Below are 21,349 nucleotides of genomic sequence, written 5' to 3'. Positions count from 1 at the left end.
AGGAAAAATACAAGAAATTCAATAACCCAGAGAAGTTTCACTTCCTCCGTTCTTTGGTCGCTGTGAAGCTCTATCAAAAGGCACAAAGTTTATATGTATATTCCGATCAGTAAATACTCGTAACAGTTGCCCTTTAATGGCACTAATATTCCTCATTGGGACCCATAGTCCCATGTCCCCCCTAAATATGACTGTAAAATCTTCTAAAATTAAACAAATATGCCAAAATGAGTTTCTCACTAAAAAACCTAAAATATAATTGCAATTCATTAATATCAAATGAATTTAATTTCAATTTAATTTAACATCATAGAATGATTCTTAGCAAAATTTAAACAAAGCAATATTATTTGAAACTGTAAAAAGATTTATCAGACTTTCCTTTAATTATTTTCATTGGTTTTAATAAAATTTTACAAACTCTAGTTACAGGAAAAAAAAGCTTTTCCAAATACATGTAAATAAAAAGAATCACAAGATATGCAACTCCTACCTTATTTTATTTTCTGCTTCCCTTAATTTAGCATCAGCATCATTAAATTGTTGTCTTGCCTCATCAGCGGCTGTACAATAATATAAATATACATATATTATAACTGAATATAGCATCAGCTGTTTATAATTCATCAGAACTTTCATATTACTATGTACACATCAGAAATAATGCAACAAACAGACAATAAATATGCCTTCAATAAACATACATGCAAATTATAAAACATGTATGTTCCATGACATGTTGTCACAGGAAATGGCAAATGTTGAACACTTGATCATTTGTTTAAGTTATCAACAAATCATAGGTCATTTTTAACAAAATTTTCAAGTCTGAATAAAACAGATAATTTCAGTTAAACAATTAAGGAATAATGTTGGCCTAAGTTGTGTTTCAGAATGGCTGTTTAACACCAGATGAAGATGGACCAACCCACTGACTGACACAACAAAGCTATTCCAGTATACAATGTATATTAAAAGTGCGGTTTCATTTTAAGCACATTAAATGTCTTTATTCCTCCAGTAACGCTTCTGTTTACATCCATGCTAGATAAACTTATCTTGACCCTAACCTCATTCAATTTGAGGCAAACCATGAGCTTTAAAATGACATCATTCTGGGCATTTTTTTTATAAATGGGTTGCATGCTATGTATGATGTCAATCCCTTGTTTACAAAAAGCTTTTAGAAGACTTAAAACTTTTAAAATACATTATATCATTTGAAAGAGATAAATATAAAACTCTGTGAAATCTTATTTTAGGAAAGAAATCGAGTCAAATCAGGAAATAAGAAATATCAATAAAAATATCAATTAGTTATTTTCATCTTTTTGCAAATTTTATACACATATATATATTTTGCATTTTATCTTGTAGAAAACTGTATATAACCTGCTATAAGAGCTTTAGTAGCATCATCATAGTCGGGCATTTTGTCTTCATCTTGTTGATCTGTAGTCTCACTTGTTTTATTCTCTTCCTACAATAACAGTATTATATTTATTATTGCACTAAGTTACACCTTGAACCTTTTAACATACATACACTTGAGGTATGGATCAAACTTTTGACAACCATATTAACAGTGTACATGCCATTAAAATCAAATGAGCCGTGTCATGACAAAACCAACAAAATGGGTTTGCGAACAGCATGGATCCTGATCAGACTGCGCCGATGCCAAGCTGGTCTGGATCCATGCTGGTCGCAAAACCATTATGTTGGTTTTGTTGTGACACGGCTCAAATAAATTTCATAATGCTAAACTCAAACACTAACCATACAAACCATTAAAACTAAATTGAGCTAGTTTGTAAACAACAATGTTCCAACCTGTATAATTCACACGAGATGATCTTTGGTTTAAACAATATTTTTTTCTTCTTGCAAATTTAAAAACACATATAATATATAAATTACAACCATGATAAAATAAAAAGCTTAAAGCTTATATGAAACTCTCCTGGTGATTTTTGTGGAATGTGTTTGATACTTTTCTGAGGAAGATGTTTATCTTATGAGTATTTCACATCAACACCTTCAACAACAATGTCAAAATCATTTGTTCCTTAAAAATTTCTTACTGTAGACTGATTGATATTGTAGTATTATTCTCAATTCAATTCTACTATAGCTTTATAAGTCATTTCATCAATACATATTGAAATAAAATGAAAACTGAATTAAAATAAAAAGAATGGAATATTTCAACCTCTTACTAGTTTGAAATAATGAACTGATAAACTTTGAATCAAATAGACATTTAAGTCTCTCTTACATATGACTAAAACATTCTGTACTATTTTTTATCAGTATGTCCCTTACTAAGGCTTAGCACATTACTATGGAAGGCGTAAACTTGAGGAATGAAGGGTCTAAGGCTTGTCTGACAAATTTTGTAATATCAGACACTAGCATGGTATTCTCTATAACTACGTATGCATGTATGATTTCTTACAGAAGTAATGCAAATATTCAGTCACATTGACAAAGATAAGATTATAAAGCATCTTTCTAGCTATATTCTTCATAGTAACCCCATTTCATCTACTATGCTTTATCATGGGCACAATGGTATAATTACCATACCAAAATGAGCTAGCTTGCTTACAAGGCTGTATTATAACTTCACACAACAAGGTTTTCTATAAAAACAGTAGACAGCTGGCGCTATCAAGATTATGACTAAATATATCAGAAGTTATATACAACCTAATTGTATACATATATAATTTATTGAATATGACACCCCACTTACCAAAATGATTACTCAGAAATCTTTGATACTTTCATAACATAATATACTACTGATGTAAAATATAATCTCTTATTTATATAATTTAAGAGAAAAATTTTCATTTATTTTTTTGTTTGTTTGGGTATTACGTCAAACCAACACAATATAAATCATATGGCAACTTTCCAGCTTTACTGGTGGAGGAAGAACTCAGGTTTCCCTCCATGCATTTCATCAGGTACCAATGGGCACCAGAGAAGACCACACCACAGATGTTCTGTAAGCAAGCTGGATAACTCCCTCAAATGAAAGAATCCAAAGTCTCTGTCCGGATTCAAACCCACAGCGGTGAGGGGCAATTGAATTGAAGTCAATAACCTTTACCGCAAGGAAAGTGACACCCAATATCACATAGTATGATTAGTGATATTATGTTAACTAAAATGTTATCATGAATAAGTAACTACAACAGAATGGAGACATCATGCATATATACTGGATATTTAAGTAGGACTTCAATACCAAATAGATATAACTTCAAACACCAGTGGTAGAATATACATATAAAGTTTCAGAACCACAATTGTCACCAGTAACAATATACTACCTTTTCAATGAGGTGAGGCTGACCTGATGGAGCAGTACCTACCCCTGGTTTCTGAAGCAATTTAACAAAGTCACAATAGATAAATAACAATAGCACTGCATGCAGTGTTAACCCTTGTATGTTGAGGGCAACAACTGTCACTATCAATAACCCATTTTAGATATTCAAATTTAAAAAAGAAACATAACTTCTAAAATTATTGCAGGAAAAGGACACTTGTGTAACAATTGGACCTTGTATTCCAAGCTTCATGTTGATATCATTCATAGTATTCAAATCCTTCTACTTAATAAGCAAATTTTTCCCTAAAAATTAAAGATCTCAATTGCTTATTGCTTGATAGTAAATCAAGAACCTGTACAATGTCTGAACAAACAAACAGGAAGATTTAGCTCAAAATGCATGACATAGTTTCAAGTTTAGTTTCAAGTCAATGCCTTCATTGACTTTGCATGCAAAACTTTAACCAGGAATTTTCTAAGATCACAAAGGGTCAAAATTAATTCATCAGAGTTATGGGCCTTGGACTGTGATCTCGCACAATAATTTCAGACACATATTAAAGACACATATTAAAGATGCATGCTTCAAAATGAGCCAAAATAGAATGCCATTGACCAGGATAGCCCCAGTATTCTTTTTTAATAGTCAAGCTAAACACAAATGTTTCAAAACATCTTTAATTACCTTGGATTTTAAAGATTTAAAATGCATTCAGTATTTGGAACTATTGTTGTTGTTTTGTTAATCAAGGAAAACAGTGTTAGTAAACACTTGACATGAAAATTTACTAACTGAAGCCTGCACTTACAATTTCCTCATCATTGTATTCATCATCGTCATCATCATCATCGTCGTCATCATCATCATCATCATCACTATCATTGTCTTGAGGAGTTGGTGTTTCGGGTAATCCAGTCTGAAAGAAAATATTTTTTGTACTTCTGAAAAACTGAATAGTTGTTAATTTCTTCTAACCAAAATACTGAAAATTAATTAATGTAATAAATGTTAAACTTAAGTTTTAGATATCAGCTTTGTCCTTTGTACTGGTTGGGGACCACCAAAACCGGACAACCACCAAACCCGGACGGCCCCGAAAATGCTAAATTTAGTATTTTCTTTGTTCAGTGGTTGTCAGTCACTTTTTTATAGGCAATAAGTGCATGTTTCTTTCAAAATTAAGTAAATGAATTTATTTCAACCTCCGTAAATGGTAATATTTTAATGTCTATTTCAAGAATGTTAACGTTGAAATTCGGGGGTCAAGAAAGCAATGTCTGACCTCATATACCAGCTATAATCATTTGCAAAGTGAATAATAGAATATCCAAAACTTCAGCATTTATTGCTGACATATTGTATATCATGTTACAAATCAAAAATCAAAACACCCAGGCTTTTATCTGAATTAAATCACATCATGTACATATCTGTCCGGACACATGGTACTGTAGTGTAGACAATTTAGGTAATTTTGATACCCTCCTTGTTGAGCCTCAGATATAATTGTCAATAAAATCAGAAATAAACAAACTAGTTTATTAGTTAGGAGAAGAACCTAGCTGAACTGTGTCAAATTTTTTGGTCTCTAGGTTAAAAATTATGAAATCTGTACGGAAAAATGTTCCAAAAGTGTCCGGTTGATGGTCTCCGACCAGTACACATGATTGAACAACAGTATCTGATACACCAATAGATATTTTACACTATCACTGTGACAGAGTTGAAAATATTGTTCTACTATGATGAAAATGACAAATCATTTCAAGCTGCAGTAGACTTGAACTTGACCTATATTACCTGAAACCCCACTAAAGGGTACAGGTGAATCGGAAGTATAAATACTCATACAAAAAACATCTAAGAAATTGCCATACAATGCCCTTAAAATGTGTTTAATTAGTCGTTTACAACTTTCCTACTTTAATTTCATTGGAAACTTACAAAGATCTGAATAAACTAGAAATGTGTCCATAGGACACTGATGCCCCCACTCGCCACTGTTCTGTCAATCTTATGACTCTAGGTCAAATATTTTTTGGACTACATGTGCCACAAGTTGAAAACTAAAGATCAACAAAGGGCCATAATTCTGTTAAATTTGGTAGCAGCAAAAAATCTTTCCTTTACTACCATCTACACATTAAGGTTGTTCATCCCTGGAAGTTTAAGCAAAATCTGCCATCCGGTTTAAGAGGAGTTGCATTCACAAAATTTCTACATAGTATATAGTGAAAAAATCAACAAAGGGCAATAATTCTGTAAAATTTGGTCGCAGCAGAAATTCCTTCCTTTACTACCATCTACACCTTAAGGTTGTTCATCCCTGTAAGTTTAAGCAAAAATCTGCCATCCGGTTTAAGAGGAGTTGCGTTCACAAAATTTCTACATAGTATAGAGTGAAAAAATCAACAAAGGGCCATAATTCTGTTAAATTTGGTCGCAGCAAAAATTCCTTCCTTTACTGCCATCTACACATTAAGGTTGTTCATCCCTGGAAGTTTAAGCAAAATCTGCCATCCGGTTTAAGAGGAGTTGCATTCACAAAATTTCTACATAGTATATAGTGAAAAAATCAACAAAGGGCCATAATTCTGTAAAATTTGGTCGCAGCAAAAATTCCTTCCTTTACTACCATCTACACCTTAAGGTTGTTCATCCCTGTAAGTTTAAGCAAAATCTGCCATCCGGTTTAAGAGGAGTTGCGTTCACAAAATTTCTACATAGTATATAGTGAAAAAATCAACGAAGGGCCATAATTCTGTAAAATTTGGTCGCAGCAAAAATTCCTTCCTTTACTACCATCTACACCTTAAGGTTGTTCATCCCTGTAAGTTTAAGCAAAATCTGCCATCCGGTTTAAGAGGAGTTGCGTTCACAAAATTTCTACATAGTATCTAGTGAAAAAATCAACCAAGGGGCATAATTCTGTTAAATTTGGTCGCAGCGAAAATTCCTTCCTTTACTACCATCTACACATTAAGGTTGTTCATCCCTGTAAGTTTAAGCAAAATCTGCCATCCGGTTTAAGAGGAGTTGCGTTCACAAGATTTCGGGACGTACGGACGGACTGACTGACGGACGGACGGACGGACAAGTGCAACGCTATATGCTCCCACATTGTGGGGGCATATAAATAAGGAAGACAATATAAATCATGGAAATGCAGAATTTTACAAAAAGGAAACACATCTAAACTAAACATGATAATCCCATGTAATCAAAATAATTAAGCTGTACAATGTACTGTATTTAAAATCAAGTGACACAGGGAGACAAAAAGATAAACAAGAGCTGTCCGTAAGACAGCGCGCTCGACTTTTTTATTGCTTGCCAATAAAAAAAGTTTTTGCAGTAAAAGGCAATACAAGAATCTCTGTATTTTTAAAGTGAACAATGGCCATGAGCATTAAGATATTTAGTGAAGAATTATTTTACTGAATTGTGTGATACCCTTGAACACTGCAGCAAAGTTTGAAATGTTTAAGTCAAAAGAGGGCTGGTAAGAAAGAAAAAAAAACTTTTTTAGTGCTTGCCTATAATACAAAACATTGACAGTTAAGGGCCATAATTCAAATAAAATCTTTGACAGAATTACCTTCTCCTGGACATGTTTGGGAATCATGATTGTAAACAAGTATTCCAACTTTCAAATTAATATCTCAAACAGTTCAGTCAAAAAGTGGACTGGTACTAAAAACTTAACCAAGATTCTAAGTCGATAAAAGGCCTTAATTTTTAAAACAAATCCTTGACAGAGTTACCTTCTCTTGCGTACAGATGGGGGTAATGATGTGAAATAGCATTAAAAGTTTCAAAGCAATATCTCAAAGGGTTAAGGCAATAAGTGGATTTTACCCATATTCAATGTATTTTCTAAGTCAAAAAGGGGCATAATTCTGTCAAAAACCTTGACAGAGTTATGTCCTCTTGTCTGTTGATGAAGGTCGTGATGGTAAACAAGTATGGTCAGTTTCAAAGCAATACCTCCAATGGTTTTGAAATAAAGTGAGGTGGTACAAAAAACTTAACCAAGCTCAATACACTTTCTAAGTCAAAAAAGGGCCATAATTCTGTCAAAAACCTTGACAGAGTTATGTACTCTTGTCTGTAGATGGAGGTTATGATGATGGTGAACAAGTATGGTAAGTTTCAAAGCCATACTTGTAATACTTCTGAAATAAAGTGGGGTGGTACGAAAAACTTAACCAAGGTGTGACGCCAACGCCGACGCTAACGCCGACGCCGGGGCGAGTAGGATAGCTCCCCTTTTCATAGAAAAGTCGAGCTAAAAATGACAAGAGCTACAAGAAACTTGTGCATGAAAATTTTGATACAATGAGTTTTTTAACATGCAAGAAAAAATTGCAGGCATTCTATAGAAAAAGAAATTAATAACATTACGTCATAGAATACATCACAACTTTGATACTTTATAATCAGTTATCACTTGATCAACGTCATATATCACGTTTTACAAATATATTTAACAACCTCAGTAGAAAATCAATATAAATATATAAATCTATGAAACATAAATGTAAAGTTAACATAAAGGACAAATAAGTAAAGTTAACAAATAAGTAAAGTTAACATAAAGGACAAATAAGTGAGGACAAAAAGGCACAACACAATATAAGATGTACCCGCTGAGCAAACAACTGTCGCTGTCGTTCAATAGCCGGGTTTTTATGTCGAGGAAACCCTCGTCGCAATGGTGGTGGTAACACCTCAGATTGTACAAATAAACAGCCATTTTTTATATATATATTTGTGAACAATATGACATCTAGTATTACATTCTATAAATCATTCAACATCATGACAGCAAACATATTCCTGATATTGTATTACATATTCTCTAGTTAAATGTGAATATATTCTTTTGGTATTTTCACAAAGATCCTATATTTAAAAACAGCAGAAAAACAAAATATTAGTTTAATATACAATAGTTAAATTGTTTAATTTTGCTGGCATTAAATTTCAGACAAAAGGCAGAGACAGATTACTTAAATTCCATGCAAGATTATATTGGTCTTGGCCAGTGGCCTAATATTTCGACAAAAACAACATGTATATCAAAAAGTGATTATTTTCCAGGGTTGTTCTGATAGAACTGCATGCAAAACCTTAACCAGTAAATTTTCAAGAACAAAAAAATCAGTAAATATTCATGCTCCAGTTATTTGTCTTAGTCAGTGACCTTCAGATATATATTAAGATTGAAGTCCAGCATATGTGTGGATTCTGTGGTGAATAAGATAACCATTTTTCTTTGAATACTGTGATAAACATAATTACAAGATATATACCTCTGGAGCTTCTGTAGTAACTTCCTGGTTGTCTCCCTTTGCTGGCTCTTCACTACCAGGAGATTTATAGATAGATTTGATATTAGGCCATACTTTTAATACAAAGTGATCCAGGTCCACTTCCTCCTCACCTTCCAGATGTTCCTAACATGAATAATATATCTTAACTTATGACTTGTCAAACTAAGTAAACATATAAGACAATGGAAAAAACTATGTCAGAAATGCATACACTTCTTTTCCACTTTTTTTCAGTTCAAATCTAGTTGTATACCATTTCACAATTTTGACATAACAGTTTTAAACACAAAATATAAAACTATTATTGATTTTGAATTCTGGCAAACTATGGCAGGGCAGAAAATATCTATCTTAGCAAACATAATGTATAAGTATTGAGTTATGTGTTTATAATTCAATAAAAACATAAGTATTTTACCTTAGCTTCATCATCACTCACTTCACCATTAGAATCAACATCAAACATTGACAGACCTTTTATCTCAGATAGAGATATCCTAAAATAAAACCAGTTTCCTTTGTGTATTTCATGACTTCAAAGAGTAATTTTATCAAACAGTAATAATAAATGCAACCATTTTCTTAATTCTGCAATCTCAAGTCATAAAACTGGTACAAATTAACAAATAGACCATGTATGGCACAGTCGATATTAACATTAAAGTGTATAAAACTATAATTCTATAACAATAATTATTGTTTAAATTTCAAAAACCAGTGCTTCCAAAATGTATGTATGAAAAAAAATTGAAGTATATTGCCTTAAAGTGAAAGGAACAGGCATGAACTCATTGCCAACATTTAAAACCATTCTCTTAAATAACAGACTTGCTATGTTACAACTTTTACGAAAAAAGATTATAGGATTGTGGAAAATATACAATTTTACTGTTGATAATAACTCGTCATTTTATAATGTGCCTATGTAACAACAGCTGGAGATATAATATGTATTTACTTGTTGTCGTTATTAGCATCCAACTCAGCAAAAGCAATCTCTGCTCTCAACTTTTCTTTCTCTGCATTCCTTCTCTCTAGCTCCTCTGTAAATATATTCAAACATTTATCTCAATAGATCAAATATTTCACGTGACTGCCTCTCTAAAAGTTTCCATATAGCAAAGCAATGTAAGATAAAGTTTTATTTTTAATAGCAGCAGTGAAATGTTCTAGAATGTTTATGAGAGGTAACTATGGTAACTACCATTCCAGGCAGCTTCATGTTTGTCCTTGGCTTCCTTCTCTGGTGCCTCAGCATCATTCTTCTTAGCTGAAAATAAAACTGTACTTTATAATACATGTTACATTGCCATTACTTTATTGTCATAACTTATCACTTACTATTGTATACATAAATGCTGAAGCACAGTTTACTATGATTAAGGACAACTTCTACTCACCACAGAAAGTAAAGAGTTAAGCTTAAGCATCCTTACCATTAACCTTAACATTCATTACATACACCTACATAATCTTGAACAAGTATGCCAATAAGTCACAAAAAAATGGGTCAAAGACAGAAAAGGCCGGGTTGCATTTGTACACCAAATATCATGAGGCTGTGATATTACGAAAAGAATTTACCATTGACCCATTAATGTCGAAAATTTAATTCAGTGGGTAAACAGGAAGTGGATTAGCTACACACCTAAAATCAAATCCTTACTGTATGGGACCATGTGTCAATGCTGTATGCAAAATATCAAGAGGCTGTGATTAGTAGTTTCTGAGAAAAATGTTATGAAAATTTCCTACCATTGACCATTAATGTGAACAGGAAGTGGATGACCAACAGACCTGAAATCAAATCCCACGGTATGGGACTATGTGTCAATGCTGCATGCCAAATATCAAGTGGCTGTGATAAGTAGTTGCTGAGACAACTGTTACAAAAATTTCCTACCATTGACCATTAATGTTGAAAAATTTAACTTATTTAACTAAGTGGATAAACAGGAAGTGGATAAGCGACAGACCTGAAATCAAATCCCACAGTATGGGACCATGTGTCTATGCTGTATGCCAAATTTTAAGTGGCTGTGATAAGTAGTTGCTGGGAAAACTGTTATGAAAATTTCCTACCATTGACCATGCATGTCGAAAAATCTTACTAATTTAACTAAATGGATAAACAGGAAGTGGATGAGCGACAGACCTGAAATCAAATCCCAAGGCATGGGACCATGTGTCTATGCTGTATGCCAAATATCAAGAGGCTGTGATAAGTAGTTGCTGAGAAAACTGTTCCGAAAATAGCCTACCATTGACCATTAATGTTGAAAAATCTTACTAATTTAACTAAGTGGATAAACAGGAAGTGGATGAGTCAGACCTGAAATTATATCCCACGGTATGGGACCATGTGTCTATGCTGTATGCCAAATATCAAGAGGCTGTTGAGAAAACTGTTACGAAAATTTCCTACCATTGACCATTAATGTTGAAAAATCTTACTAATTTAACTAAGTGGATAAACAGGAAGTGGATGAGCGACAGACCTGAAATTATATCCCACGGTATGGGACCATGTGTCTATGCTGTATGCCAAATATCAAGAGGCTGTGATAAGTAGTTGCTGAGAAAACTGTTACGAAAATAGCCTACCATTGACCATTAATGTTGAAAAATCTTACTAATTTAACTAAGTGGATAAACAGGAAGTGGATGAGAGACAGACCTGAAATTATATCCCACGGTATGGGACCATGTGTCTATGCTGTATGCCAAATATCAAGAGGCTGTTGAGAAAACTGTTACGAAAATTTCCTACCATTGACCATTAATGTTGAAAAATCTTACTAATTTAACTAAGTGGATAAACAGGAAGTGGATGAGCGACAGACCTGAAATTATATCCCACGGTATGGGACCATGTGTCTATGCTGTATGCCAAATATCAAGAGGCTGTGATAAGTAGTTGCTGAGAAAACTGTTACGAAAATAGCCTACCATTGATCATTAATGTCGAAAAATCTTACTAATTTAACTAAGTGGATAAACAGGAAGTGGATGAGAGACAGACCTGAAATTATATCCCACGGTATGGGACCATGTGTCTATGCTGTATGCCAAATATCAAGAGGCTGTGATAAGTAGTTGCTGAGAAAACTGTTACGAAAATTTCCGACCATTGACCATGCATGTCGAAAAATCTTACTAATTTAACTAAGTGGATAAACGGGAAGTTGATGAGGGACAGACCTGAAATTATATCCCACGGTATGGGACCATGGGTCTATGCTGTATGCCAAATATCAAGAGGCTGTGATAAGTAGTTGCTGAGAAAACTGTTACGAAAATTTCCTACCATTGACCATTAATGTCGAAAAATCTTACTAATTTAACTAAGTGGATAAACAGGAAGTGGATGAGGGACAGACCTGAAATTATATCCCACGGTATGGGACCATGTGTCTATGCTGTATGCCAAATATCAAGAGACTGTGATAAGTAGTTGCTGAGAAAACTGTTACGAAAATATTTTCCCCGCCCGCCGCCCGACATTCACCATACTATAACCCGGATTTGCACCAGTGCAACCCGGCCAATAAATCATCACAAATGCTCAGCCTCATTACAGTCAATATTTACATTAAAATCCCACAATTTATGATGATGAAATGATCAATACAGTCGACTCTCGTTATCTCGAAGTCATCGGGACCGTCCAAAAAATATCGAGATAACGAAATGTCGAGATAAACATATTAGGGTTTGAACAAGGCAGAAGCTGATTTTTACAAAAGACATGTGCATACCTTATGTCAAATAAACTATGATATCTCCATGTCTTCTTTTTATAAGCCCAGTATCGCAAAGTCAATATTTAACAAAGTAGCATTAGCGGATGTTTACCAGCGGAAATACGGGTGTCTGTGATAAAAACACATAGTGAGGTTTACTCAGTAATGTAATACACCAAAATAGTGAAAACATTGTTTTTAGGGTGGTTGATCCGGATATCCTCCCGGGTTAGTTATCGGGATTGTTCGACCGCTGTTTGATTTTTTGATGTTGTGAAACAATATTGTAACGATAACGTTTCTATACTTTCACTATTTCATTTACAGTTAAAAGTCATAATGAATTAATACTGTGTTCCAATATTTATAAAGAACGTAAAATTCGGTCATTTTGGACATAAGTCAATCAACACGCTAATTAGATTAACTTTTATAATAACAGCTCAACTTGTTACAAACATAATCATCATTATGACACGCGCTATTGAGCAATTATCGTCTAGTTTGTGTTTTTCACAAGACGAAAACTATTTGTCGAGATAAACAAAGGATAATAGTGTGAAAATAACTGTAGGGGCTGAAATTTTACATCGAGATACTGAAAATATCGAAATAAAAATATCGAGATAAACAAATATATCCAATATAGATAAAGAAGGAAGAAAATCGGGACTTTCAAAATTTCATCGAGATAACGAAATATCGAGAAAAGAGATGTCGAGATAACGATAGTTGACTGTATTTACATTTTCATATCTGACCTTGGACCTGTGTGTGACCTTGGTAAAAAGGACCTAAATTATATTGTTTTTCTTTGTTTATCTATTGTACATCATTTATAAATGTGGCACTTTCAATCACTTCATAAATGTAGAAGATATTCCCAAAGTCTCCAGACAAAAATGGATGCGATCCACCAGGAAAGATCCCATATATATTATAGTTATTTTAAAAAGATCATATAAAAAGAATTCCTGAGCATAGATATAGGTGGGGTTTTTTTACGTATAAAAAAAATACCAACACTTATGAAAGGACAATGCTAACAATGTATCGAACAAGAGCTGTCTATTGGACAGTTTGCTTGACGTGCTTGATAGTAAAACAACAGCCTGAATAATGTAGAATTTTCTAAATTCAAAAAGAGTCATAATTCTGTCAAAATCCATTTAAGAGTTATAGACCTTGGAATGTGACCTCTACTTATGCTCTTAAATTGAGTGAAGTTTCTGCCCCTTACCTTCAGTTGTTTTAGAGATACCAATTTGCATGCAAAAACTGAACCGAAGTTTGGTGCCAGTACCGATGCCCCCATACAATAGCCCTCCCTATAAAAGCTAAAAAACAAGAGCCATGTCAACATGGCCATCCCCCGCCGATGTGTTTGCTCATTGGATGAATGTATATGTAGTAGAGCGGAATAATTCCATTTTAAGAGCTCTTTTAGTAATGAAAACTGATGGCTATAGTGATTACAGATTTGAAACCTATGTGAATACTGATGGCTGAAAATAACAAAGGGCAATTACTGAAAAATAATGCAGGGTAGGTTATCATTCTTGTGTGCTGCATCCCTCCTCAGTAAAATCTATCCACCTATGAAGTTTCAAGTTGATACCTCAAATACTTTTTGAGAAAAAAATTGAATTGAAAAAATAAGTATGAAAAAGAACAAAGGGCAATAACTCAAAAATTATAAAAGGTAGAGTTAACATTCTTGTGCAGTGCACACCTCCTGAGTGAGATCTATGCACCTATGAAGTTTCATTTTGATATCTCAAAGGCTTTTTGAGTTATGCTCTGGACAAAAATTAATTTTGAAAAATAACTAAGGGCAATAACTCAAAAATAATGCAGGGTAGAGTTATCATTCTTAAGCACTGCACTCCTCCTCAATGAGATCCATCCACCTTTGAAGTTTCAATTGATACCTCAAATACTTTTGAGATAAGCTCTGGACAAAATAGCATGAAAAACAAAACAAAGGGCAATAACTCAAAAATTGTATAGGGAAGAGTTATCATTCTTGCGCACAACATTCCTCCTCAATAAGATCTATCCACCTATGACATTTCATGTTGATATCTCAAACACTTTTTGAGTTATGCTCCACTCAGGTGAAAAATTAGGTATGAAAAATAACAAAGGGCAATAACTCAAAAATTATGAAAGGTAGAGTTAACATTCTTGTGCACTGCACCCCTCCTGAGTGAGATCTATGCACCTATGAAGTTTCATGTTAATATCTCATAGGCTTTTGGAGTTATGCTCTGGACAAAAATCAATTTTGAAAAATAACAAAGGGCAATAACTCAAAAATCATGCAAGGTAGAGTTATCATTCTTGTGCACTGCACTCCTCCTCAATGAGGTCTATCCACCTATGAAGTTTCAAGTTGATAACTCAAATACTTTTAGAGATATGCTCCGGACAAAAATGTCGGACGGACGGACGGAAGGACGGAGACTATTTCTATATCCTCCGCCGAAAATTTGGCGGGGGATAATAATTGTTTTAATCTTATGTTAGGCATGTTATGTCAATCATATAGTTCTTATTCATATTTAGCTATCAAGTTTAATGTATATACCTTCAAACTCAGCCTTCACAGCTTCTAATTCCAACTTGCTCTTCTCTAACAGTTCAAGGTCTGCCTATAAACACACAAAAATACATGTACATACATTTTCTATTTATTTCATGAGTTAATCATCTTGTACACAAGTTTCTGCATTTTCATGTAGTGTTTAAGAATTTGACAACAGAAACACATCACTTAAAATGTAATCCTACAGCCACTATCAAACACTACAAATATTCTTACAAGTTAACCTTTGACAATATTTACAGAAAATAACATAAATGTCTTTGCCTCTAGATATATGTTGCATTACACAGCGATATGTTTAAAACTTAAAGAAAATAAAAGACTTCATTTTCAATTGTGAAGATGGCTTGAAGTTTATATGAACTATTCTGAAGATAGCTTCCTGCAGACATTTTCACAAAAAATCTTAGGATTTATCTTAAGTTTTTCACTTACGATAATCGTAAGTTAAATCTTAAGTCATTTTCACAAAGCCACACGTAAGTTAAAATTTTATCTTAAGATAAAAAATTCACTTACGATAAATCTTACGACAAAAACATCCCTAGCTACGTTCATTTGATAGTGATGTGCATGCTCTATATTTGATTCCGGTTTAAAAATCAAGTAATCAAGAGCTTAAAATATCTATTGAACACAATCAAATTTCAATAAGAACAAAAAAATGATTCAAACTGATATAATTTATATCTTGATTGAAGATAATTATATATATCTAAAAGATTCAGAAAGAAGGTCTACTATGTTACAAATAAATAAAAGCGTACCACTAGTACATGCTGGCAATGAAATCGAACTCACCATTTGTACAAATTATAAGTTTTCAATAATACTAGTCTACAGTATAGTTCACATTATTTTAAACTATTCATAACCCTCTCCATCGTGACGTCATCAAGTCATGACGTCACAAATGTATATGTTGAAAAAAAATTATCTCAATTTGTGTTATTTATAGCATACTGTTCGCTTAATATTTAGTTTATCTCCAACTTTGTGTTTTTTTTTATTCAGTTTAGGTAAGAGATACATGATATTTTACCCTTAAGAGAGAAAAAATTACACTTACGAACGGGAAAGACCTATCGTAAAGTTACGACAGATTTTGCACTTAAGATTTTCTTAAGATTTTTTGTGAAAAGGAGATTTATCGTAAGATTTCTCTTATGACAAAAAATTGTCGTAAGATTTTTTGTGAAAATGTCTGCTGGGCTTACCTTTGCATTAGGAACAACAGTGTCAATGCCACAAATGCACCCAGCGTAAATGCTCAGTCTCATGATTTAGAATATTTACATTAAAAGTACTTAAAGGCCCATTATGCCCCAGAAATGCTTTTACTTTCATTTCTTGAAAGCTTTTTATTTCTGGTGTACTTTAATAGTTTCCAAAAAGATACTCATTGGTCAATTACATGATCTTACTTTTTCTTCTTTTGCTTTTTGACAATAAGTCTACTGACAGTGATTTAGTATTTTGTATGGAAGTAAAAATCTACTTTGTTTACACTTTGCTACTTTTATGGCAAATGATCTCACATTTACCACTACTTTCTTCATGTAACAAGCATCTAACATGCTCTAAAACCATTATTTAAATGTTATAAAGTTTTATTTGAGATCTATGTGTCACCTTGACATTTGAACTACAGACCTGGTTCATGTGTGCAGTAACCTTTCATAGTGGTGAACATTTGTATCAAGTAATACTAGAATTTGTCCATGCATTTTAAAGAAGTGCTCTGGACAAAACTGGACAACACCCCAGGCAAATCTACCCATTCACCAGGGGCAATCCAATTATTCAATAATTTTTTTAAAGGCTTCACAAAAAGGATAGGTTTTAAACATATGGTCATTATTGCAGGCTTGGTTAAAAAAAATTCATGCAAGGTCGAGTTAGTTAGTTGAAAAATCATGTATTTAACAACTTTGTTAGCATAGACATTAAGTTGAAAAAATATAGACTTCATTTCATTATTACCTTTTTCTGTTCCCTGGTTTGTTTTCCCTCCTCAATAAATTTCAACTTTAACTTGAAGCCCTCTTCCTGTAATTGCCTAACTCTGTCAGCCTCCTCTCTCATCTTTTTACCTAACTCTCTACAAAACAACATTCAAACACATTCACTAATCTGGAACAACAAATGTTCTCATACATTTTAATATATTCTATTTATGAGTTACAAGATATTGTTCAAAGTTGTTCTTTATGAACAACAAGATATTGTTTTAATTTTTAAAGTTGTTCTTTATGAACAGTACTGAATACAAACATTGTATTACTGAATACAAACATTGTATTATCTAGAAGATAAACACTTATCATATCTTAGATAATTATATTTCTTTCAGACAATCTATTTACTAAATGTTATGCATTATGAATTTAGGTATGGCAAAAAGTGTGTTCCCCTAAGAATTTGGAACTTACAATTCTAGTTTTAGAGATATTAACAAACTGAATAGCCAACAGTATAAAGCCGTGTCAGACACCTTGGATGTGCAGACTGTCATAGTTCTATACTGTTGGCATGTGCTAGTCACTGTCAATGTAATAATTAGGAATGTAAGCAAGACCATCATACTTGCAGTTGTTGACACAATCAATGCTACCATCCCACTCATCAGTGCCATCACAACAATCTATATAAACACACAAAATGTTACACTCTGACTAATACAAACAACACATTTTAGAAAGTATCAGGCCTGAGTGAAAGTACATGTACATGCACTCATTCTTTAAAAAAATATGATCACAAATCAATATTTAACAGTGGCGTAGCTACTATTAGGCCATGTAGGTACGGGCCTACAAGTTGGTCATGAAATTAACATTTTCAAAAGTCCCAAAAATACAATAAAAACAGGCGAGGGTGGGGTTGGTAGCGGGTTCAAGCCGTATAGTTGTGTGCATGATTTACCATCCTCAGTAAAGTTTGCATCTAATCAAATTCATAGTTTAAAATAATTGTTTTGATAACTTTGGAACACGCATTTTGCTCTTTTTAATCAGAACTTGTTATTGGCTTTAGGAGGCTAAGTCCCCAGACCCCCTTTTATGTGCCTACAAGTTGAAAAAAGCTGGCTACGCCCCTGTTTAAATAATCATCAAGTCACTTTATTTAAAATGTTTTATTGCGTTCAACCAAAAATTTGTGTACCTAGTCACTATAAAATTATAATAATTCTTCATGCTAGAGTCTCAAGTCTTAAAACCTTAAGAAAGAGTTTCTCCATGACTGATACTAGAACTAAAAACACTCTCATTATTCTTCAAATTGCAAAACTTAAAATCAAAAAAGTAAACAAAGCAACTTACCACAAATACCATCATTGACCCTTGAAGATAGAACATTTAGTGGTTTGTATCCGGCATTAGTACAATGAAATTTTCCCACAGGACATGCTGATGTACCTGAAATCATGTTTCCGTGACAATATGCATTTAGCTGTCATTACTATCTATATTTCAATAAAATTGAGGACAAAGACTGTATAATATGGGCACAATGTGTGATTAAACCAATCTGAATGTACATTTCTCTTTATTTTGTCTATTAAGTTACCAGGTTATTTTTTTCTACATTTATACATGTTATTTGAATCAAACATTATACAAGAGGGCCATGATGGCCCTGAGGTCGCTTCACCTGTATATAGGCCTCCCCCCCCCCCCCCCCCCCCCCCCCCCCCCCCCCGGCAGGGCCAATTTTAACCAAGGGCTTTTATTTGAACAAAAACTTGGTAGACACCCATAAGAAGATGTTTCATGCTAAACATCTAAGCTCTAGCTCATTGGGTTTTTTCAAAGAAGATTTTTTAAGTTTTTACTATACACATATAGTTAAAAACAATGACACCCTGGGGCGGGGCCAGTTTTGACCCAGGGCTTTTATTTGAACAAACTTTGTAGACACTTGCTAGAAGATGTTTCATGTTTAATATCTAAACTCTAGCTATTTGGGTTTTTTCAAAGAAGAGTTTTAAGTATTTTGCTATACACATATAAGGAAAATCAATGACCCCCGGGGCGGGGCCAATTTTGACCCCAGGGCTTTTATTTGAACAAACTTAGTAGACACCCATTAGAACATGTTTCATGCTAAATATCTTAGCTCTAGCTCTTTGAATTCTTTAAAAGAAGATTTTTTAAGTTTTTACTATATGCATATAGGGAAAATCAATGACCTCCCTGGTGCGGGGCGGTGCCAATTTTGACCCCAGGGCTTTTATTCGAACAAACTTGGTAGACACTCACTAGAAGATGTTTCATGCTTAATATCTTAGCTCTAGCTCTTTGGGTTCTTTAAAAGAAGATTTTTTAAGTTTTTACTATATGCATATAGGGAAAATCAATGACCCCCTGGGGCGGGGCCAATTTTGACCCCGGGGCTTTTATTTGAACAAACTTGGTAGACACTCACTAGAAGATGCTTCATGTCAAATATCTAAGCTCTAGCTCTTAGGGTTTTTTAAAAGAAGATATTTAAAGTTTTTTCTTTTGGTTGCAATGGCAACCAGAGTTCTGCATGGAATTAAATTCTTTGAACAATTTTTAAAGGTGTCCACCAAAGGAACATTCCTGTGAAGTTTGGATGAAATTGGCTTAGTGGTTTATGAGGAGATGTCATTTAAAGTAAAAGTTTACGGACGGACGGACGCCGGACGAAAAGCGATCACAAAAGCTCACCCTGTCACTTTGTGACAGGTGAGCTAAAAACTAAGTTAACTAACAATACTTCATATCGTATTACAGCATTATACAATATACAACTGATAATATGTTTTAATCTGAATACATTCAACAAAACAGTTTATATTTACACTCTATGAAAGCAAACAATTCAATAAACTTGTGATAAAGGTTTAATATTTGTTTAATTTATAAATGACAAGTTTGAAGCATCTGAGAAAATCAGATATCTTAACAAAAAAGCCTAGATATTTGAAGACTACAGCAACACAACCTACCTGGTTCATCTGTGCCGTCTGGACAGTCACAATAATCATCATTCACATACTCAAACGGGATCTGCTTACTGCCGTCAAGACATTGAAAAGGTACATCAGGACGGTAAAAACTGGACACTGTAAATAATGTTCAAATTTAAACATTAAATACTGAACAACACAGCAGCCATCAGAGAAAAGTGATACCTATCATTATGTTTCAACTGGATGTTTGCTTTATTAAATTTGAAATTCTTTATCATGTTAATCATTCATTTTTTCCTTGAACAGAAACTGGATTAATTTTACAATCCCTGGTGACGGATATTTAATTTACCATTGAATCATTATAGATCCTGAAAATACATAACAAAGGTAAACTATATTTTTTATTGAATTATTGTTCATTTAAAATTTAAAAGAGGAAAACCAAGACAGAAATATCAATAATAATATTTAATTAGGTTAATAAATGATCATGAATTATCACTAGATAACTGCAAAATTGGTCAACACTAATAAACTATAGAATGATGTATTAATCAATCCACAAAGAATTACTAATCATTATAAGCAAATTGCTTTTGTAGTATATTTCATTCTACTGTTTCTAACAACACATGTTCAGTTAAACAATTTAGCACTGCTTACAAACCCAAGCCAGACTGGCCAAAATGTAATTGTCATAAAGCAATATAGTCAGGGCACTCAATACTATTGTGCATACATGTGAACTCTCCCACTTTAAGCAGGAGATTCCCACTTTCTGCAGGATTTTTTCAAAGGACTTTCTTCTTTGTTTGTTGCAAATTCTAAAATCTCCCTCTTTTTTAAGAAAAATCTTCCACTTGATCATCAAAAAAAGTTCACATGTATGATTGTGGATAGTTTATCAGATTCTAGGAAGCTACATATCTTGCTTACTAGTCCAACTAATTAGACTTGTCAAAGAGACACCGAGATAATTTTGGACGGGCGCTGTCTTTTTCCAAGTCCAACCACGAACTGCATTTTTATGCACAGACGCTTCCCAATTAGAAGTTGTTGGGAGCGAAAACTAAAAAAGTTTCAAAGAAACGGTCTACATTACCTGAAAGAGAACCGTTTTTTATGCAAGGTTCCAAGTTGTCATACTTTAAAGTCGAACACAAGTCTAAATATTCCACTTTAACTTTTTAAATCGTTGAAAATTATTGTAAGCGGCCATATTGGAAAATGACGCAAGCGGTGACAGGGTAAAACAGGGTAAAATTGTAAAATTTCCATGGTGTAACACAGGTATCGGCGGCAATCGATTGTATTTGTCAAGCTTTAATATAATTTTGTTTAATTATTTATTATGAATTATGCAGGAATAACTT

At 33.4% G+C, this 21,349-nt stretch overlaps 1 protein-coding gene across 1 annotated transcript; it reads right to left on the bottom strand.

Moving 5' to 3' along the window:
• Positions 1 to 493: 493 nt before the first annotated feature.
• LOC132758978 (glucosidase 2 subunit beta-like) lies at positions 494 to 20,127 on the bottom strand (the record flags this gene model as incomplete). The annotated part of the gene is made up of 12 exons (XM_060750695.1): positions 20,010 to 20,127; positions 18,358 to 18,453; positions 17,621 to 17,678; positions 17,018 to 17,135; positions 15,017 to 15,080; positions 9,888 to 9,953; positions 9,642 to 9,726; positions 9,102 to 9,180; positions 8,663 to 8,806; positions 4,156 to 4,263; positions 1,393 to 1,480; positions 494 to 563 (listed from the first exon to the last, which is right to left on the bottom strand). Coding segments are annotated over exons 4-12 (806 nt in total), but the record flags the coding sequence as incomplete, so codon positions are not given.
• Positions 20,128 to 21,349: the final 1,222 nt, after the last annotated feature.

This window comes from Ruditapes philippinarum, unplaced genomic scaffold (genome assembly GCF_026571515.1).
Source record: "Ruditapes philippinarum isolate M1 unplaced genomic scaffold, ASM2657151v2 ctg13886_1_1_1_1, whole genome shotgun sequence".
Classification (NCBI taxonomy): domain Eukaryota; kingdom Metazoa; phylum Mollusca; class Bivalvia; order Venerida; family Veneridae; genus Ruditapes; species Ruditapes philippinarum.
The sequence above is the reverse complement of the archived record's forward strand: the minus strand, read 5'-3'. Positions and strand labels throughout refer to the sequence as shown.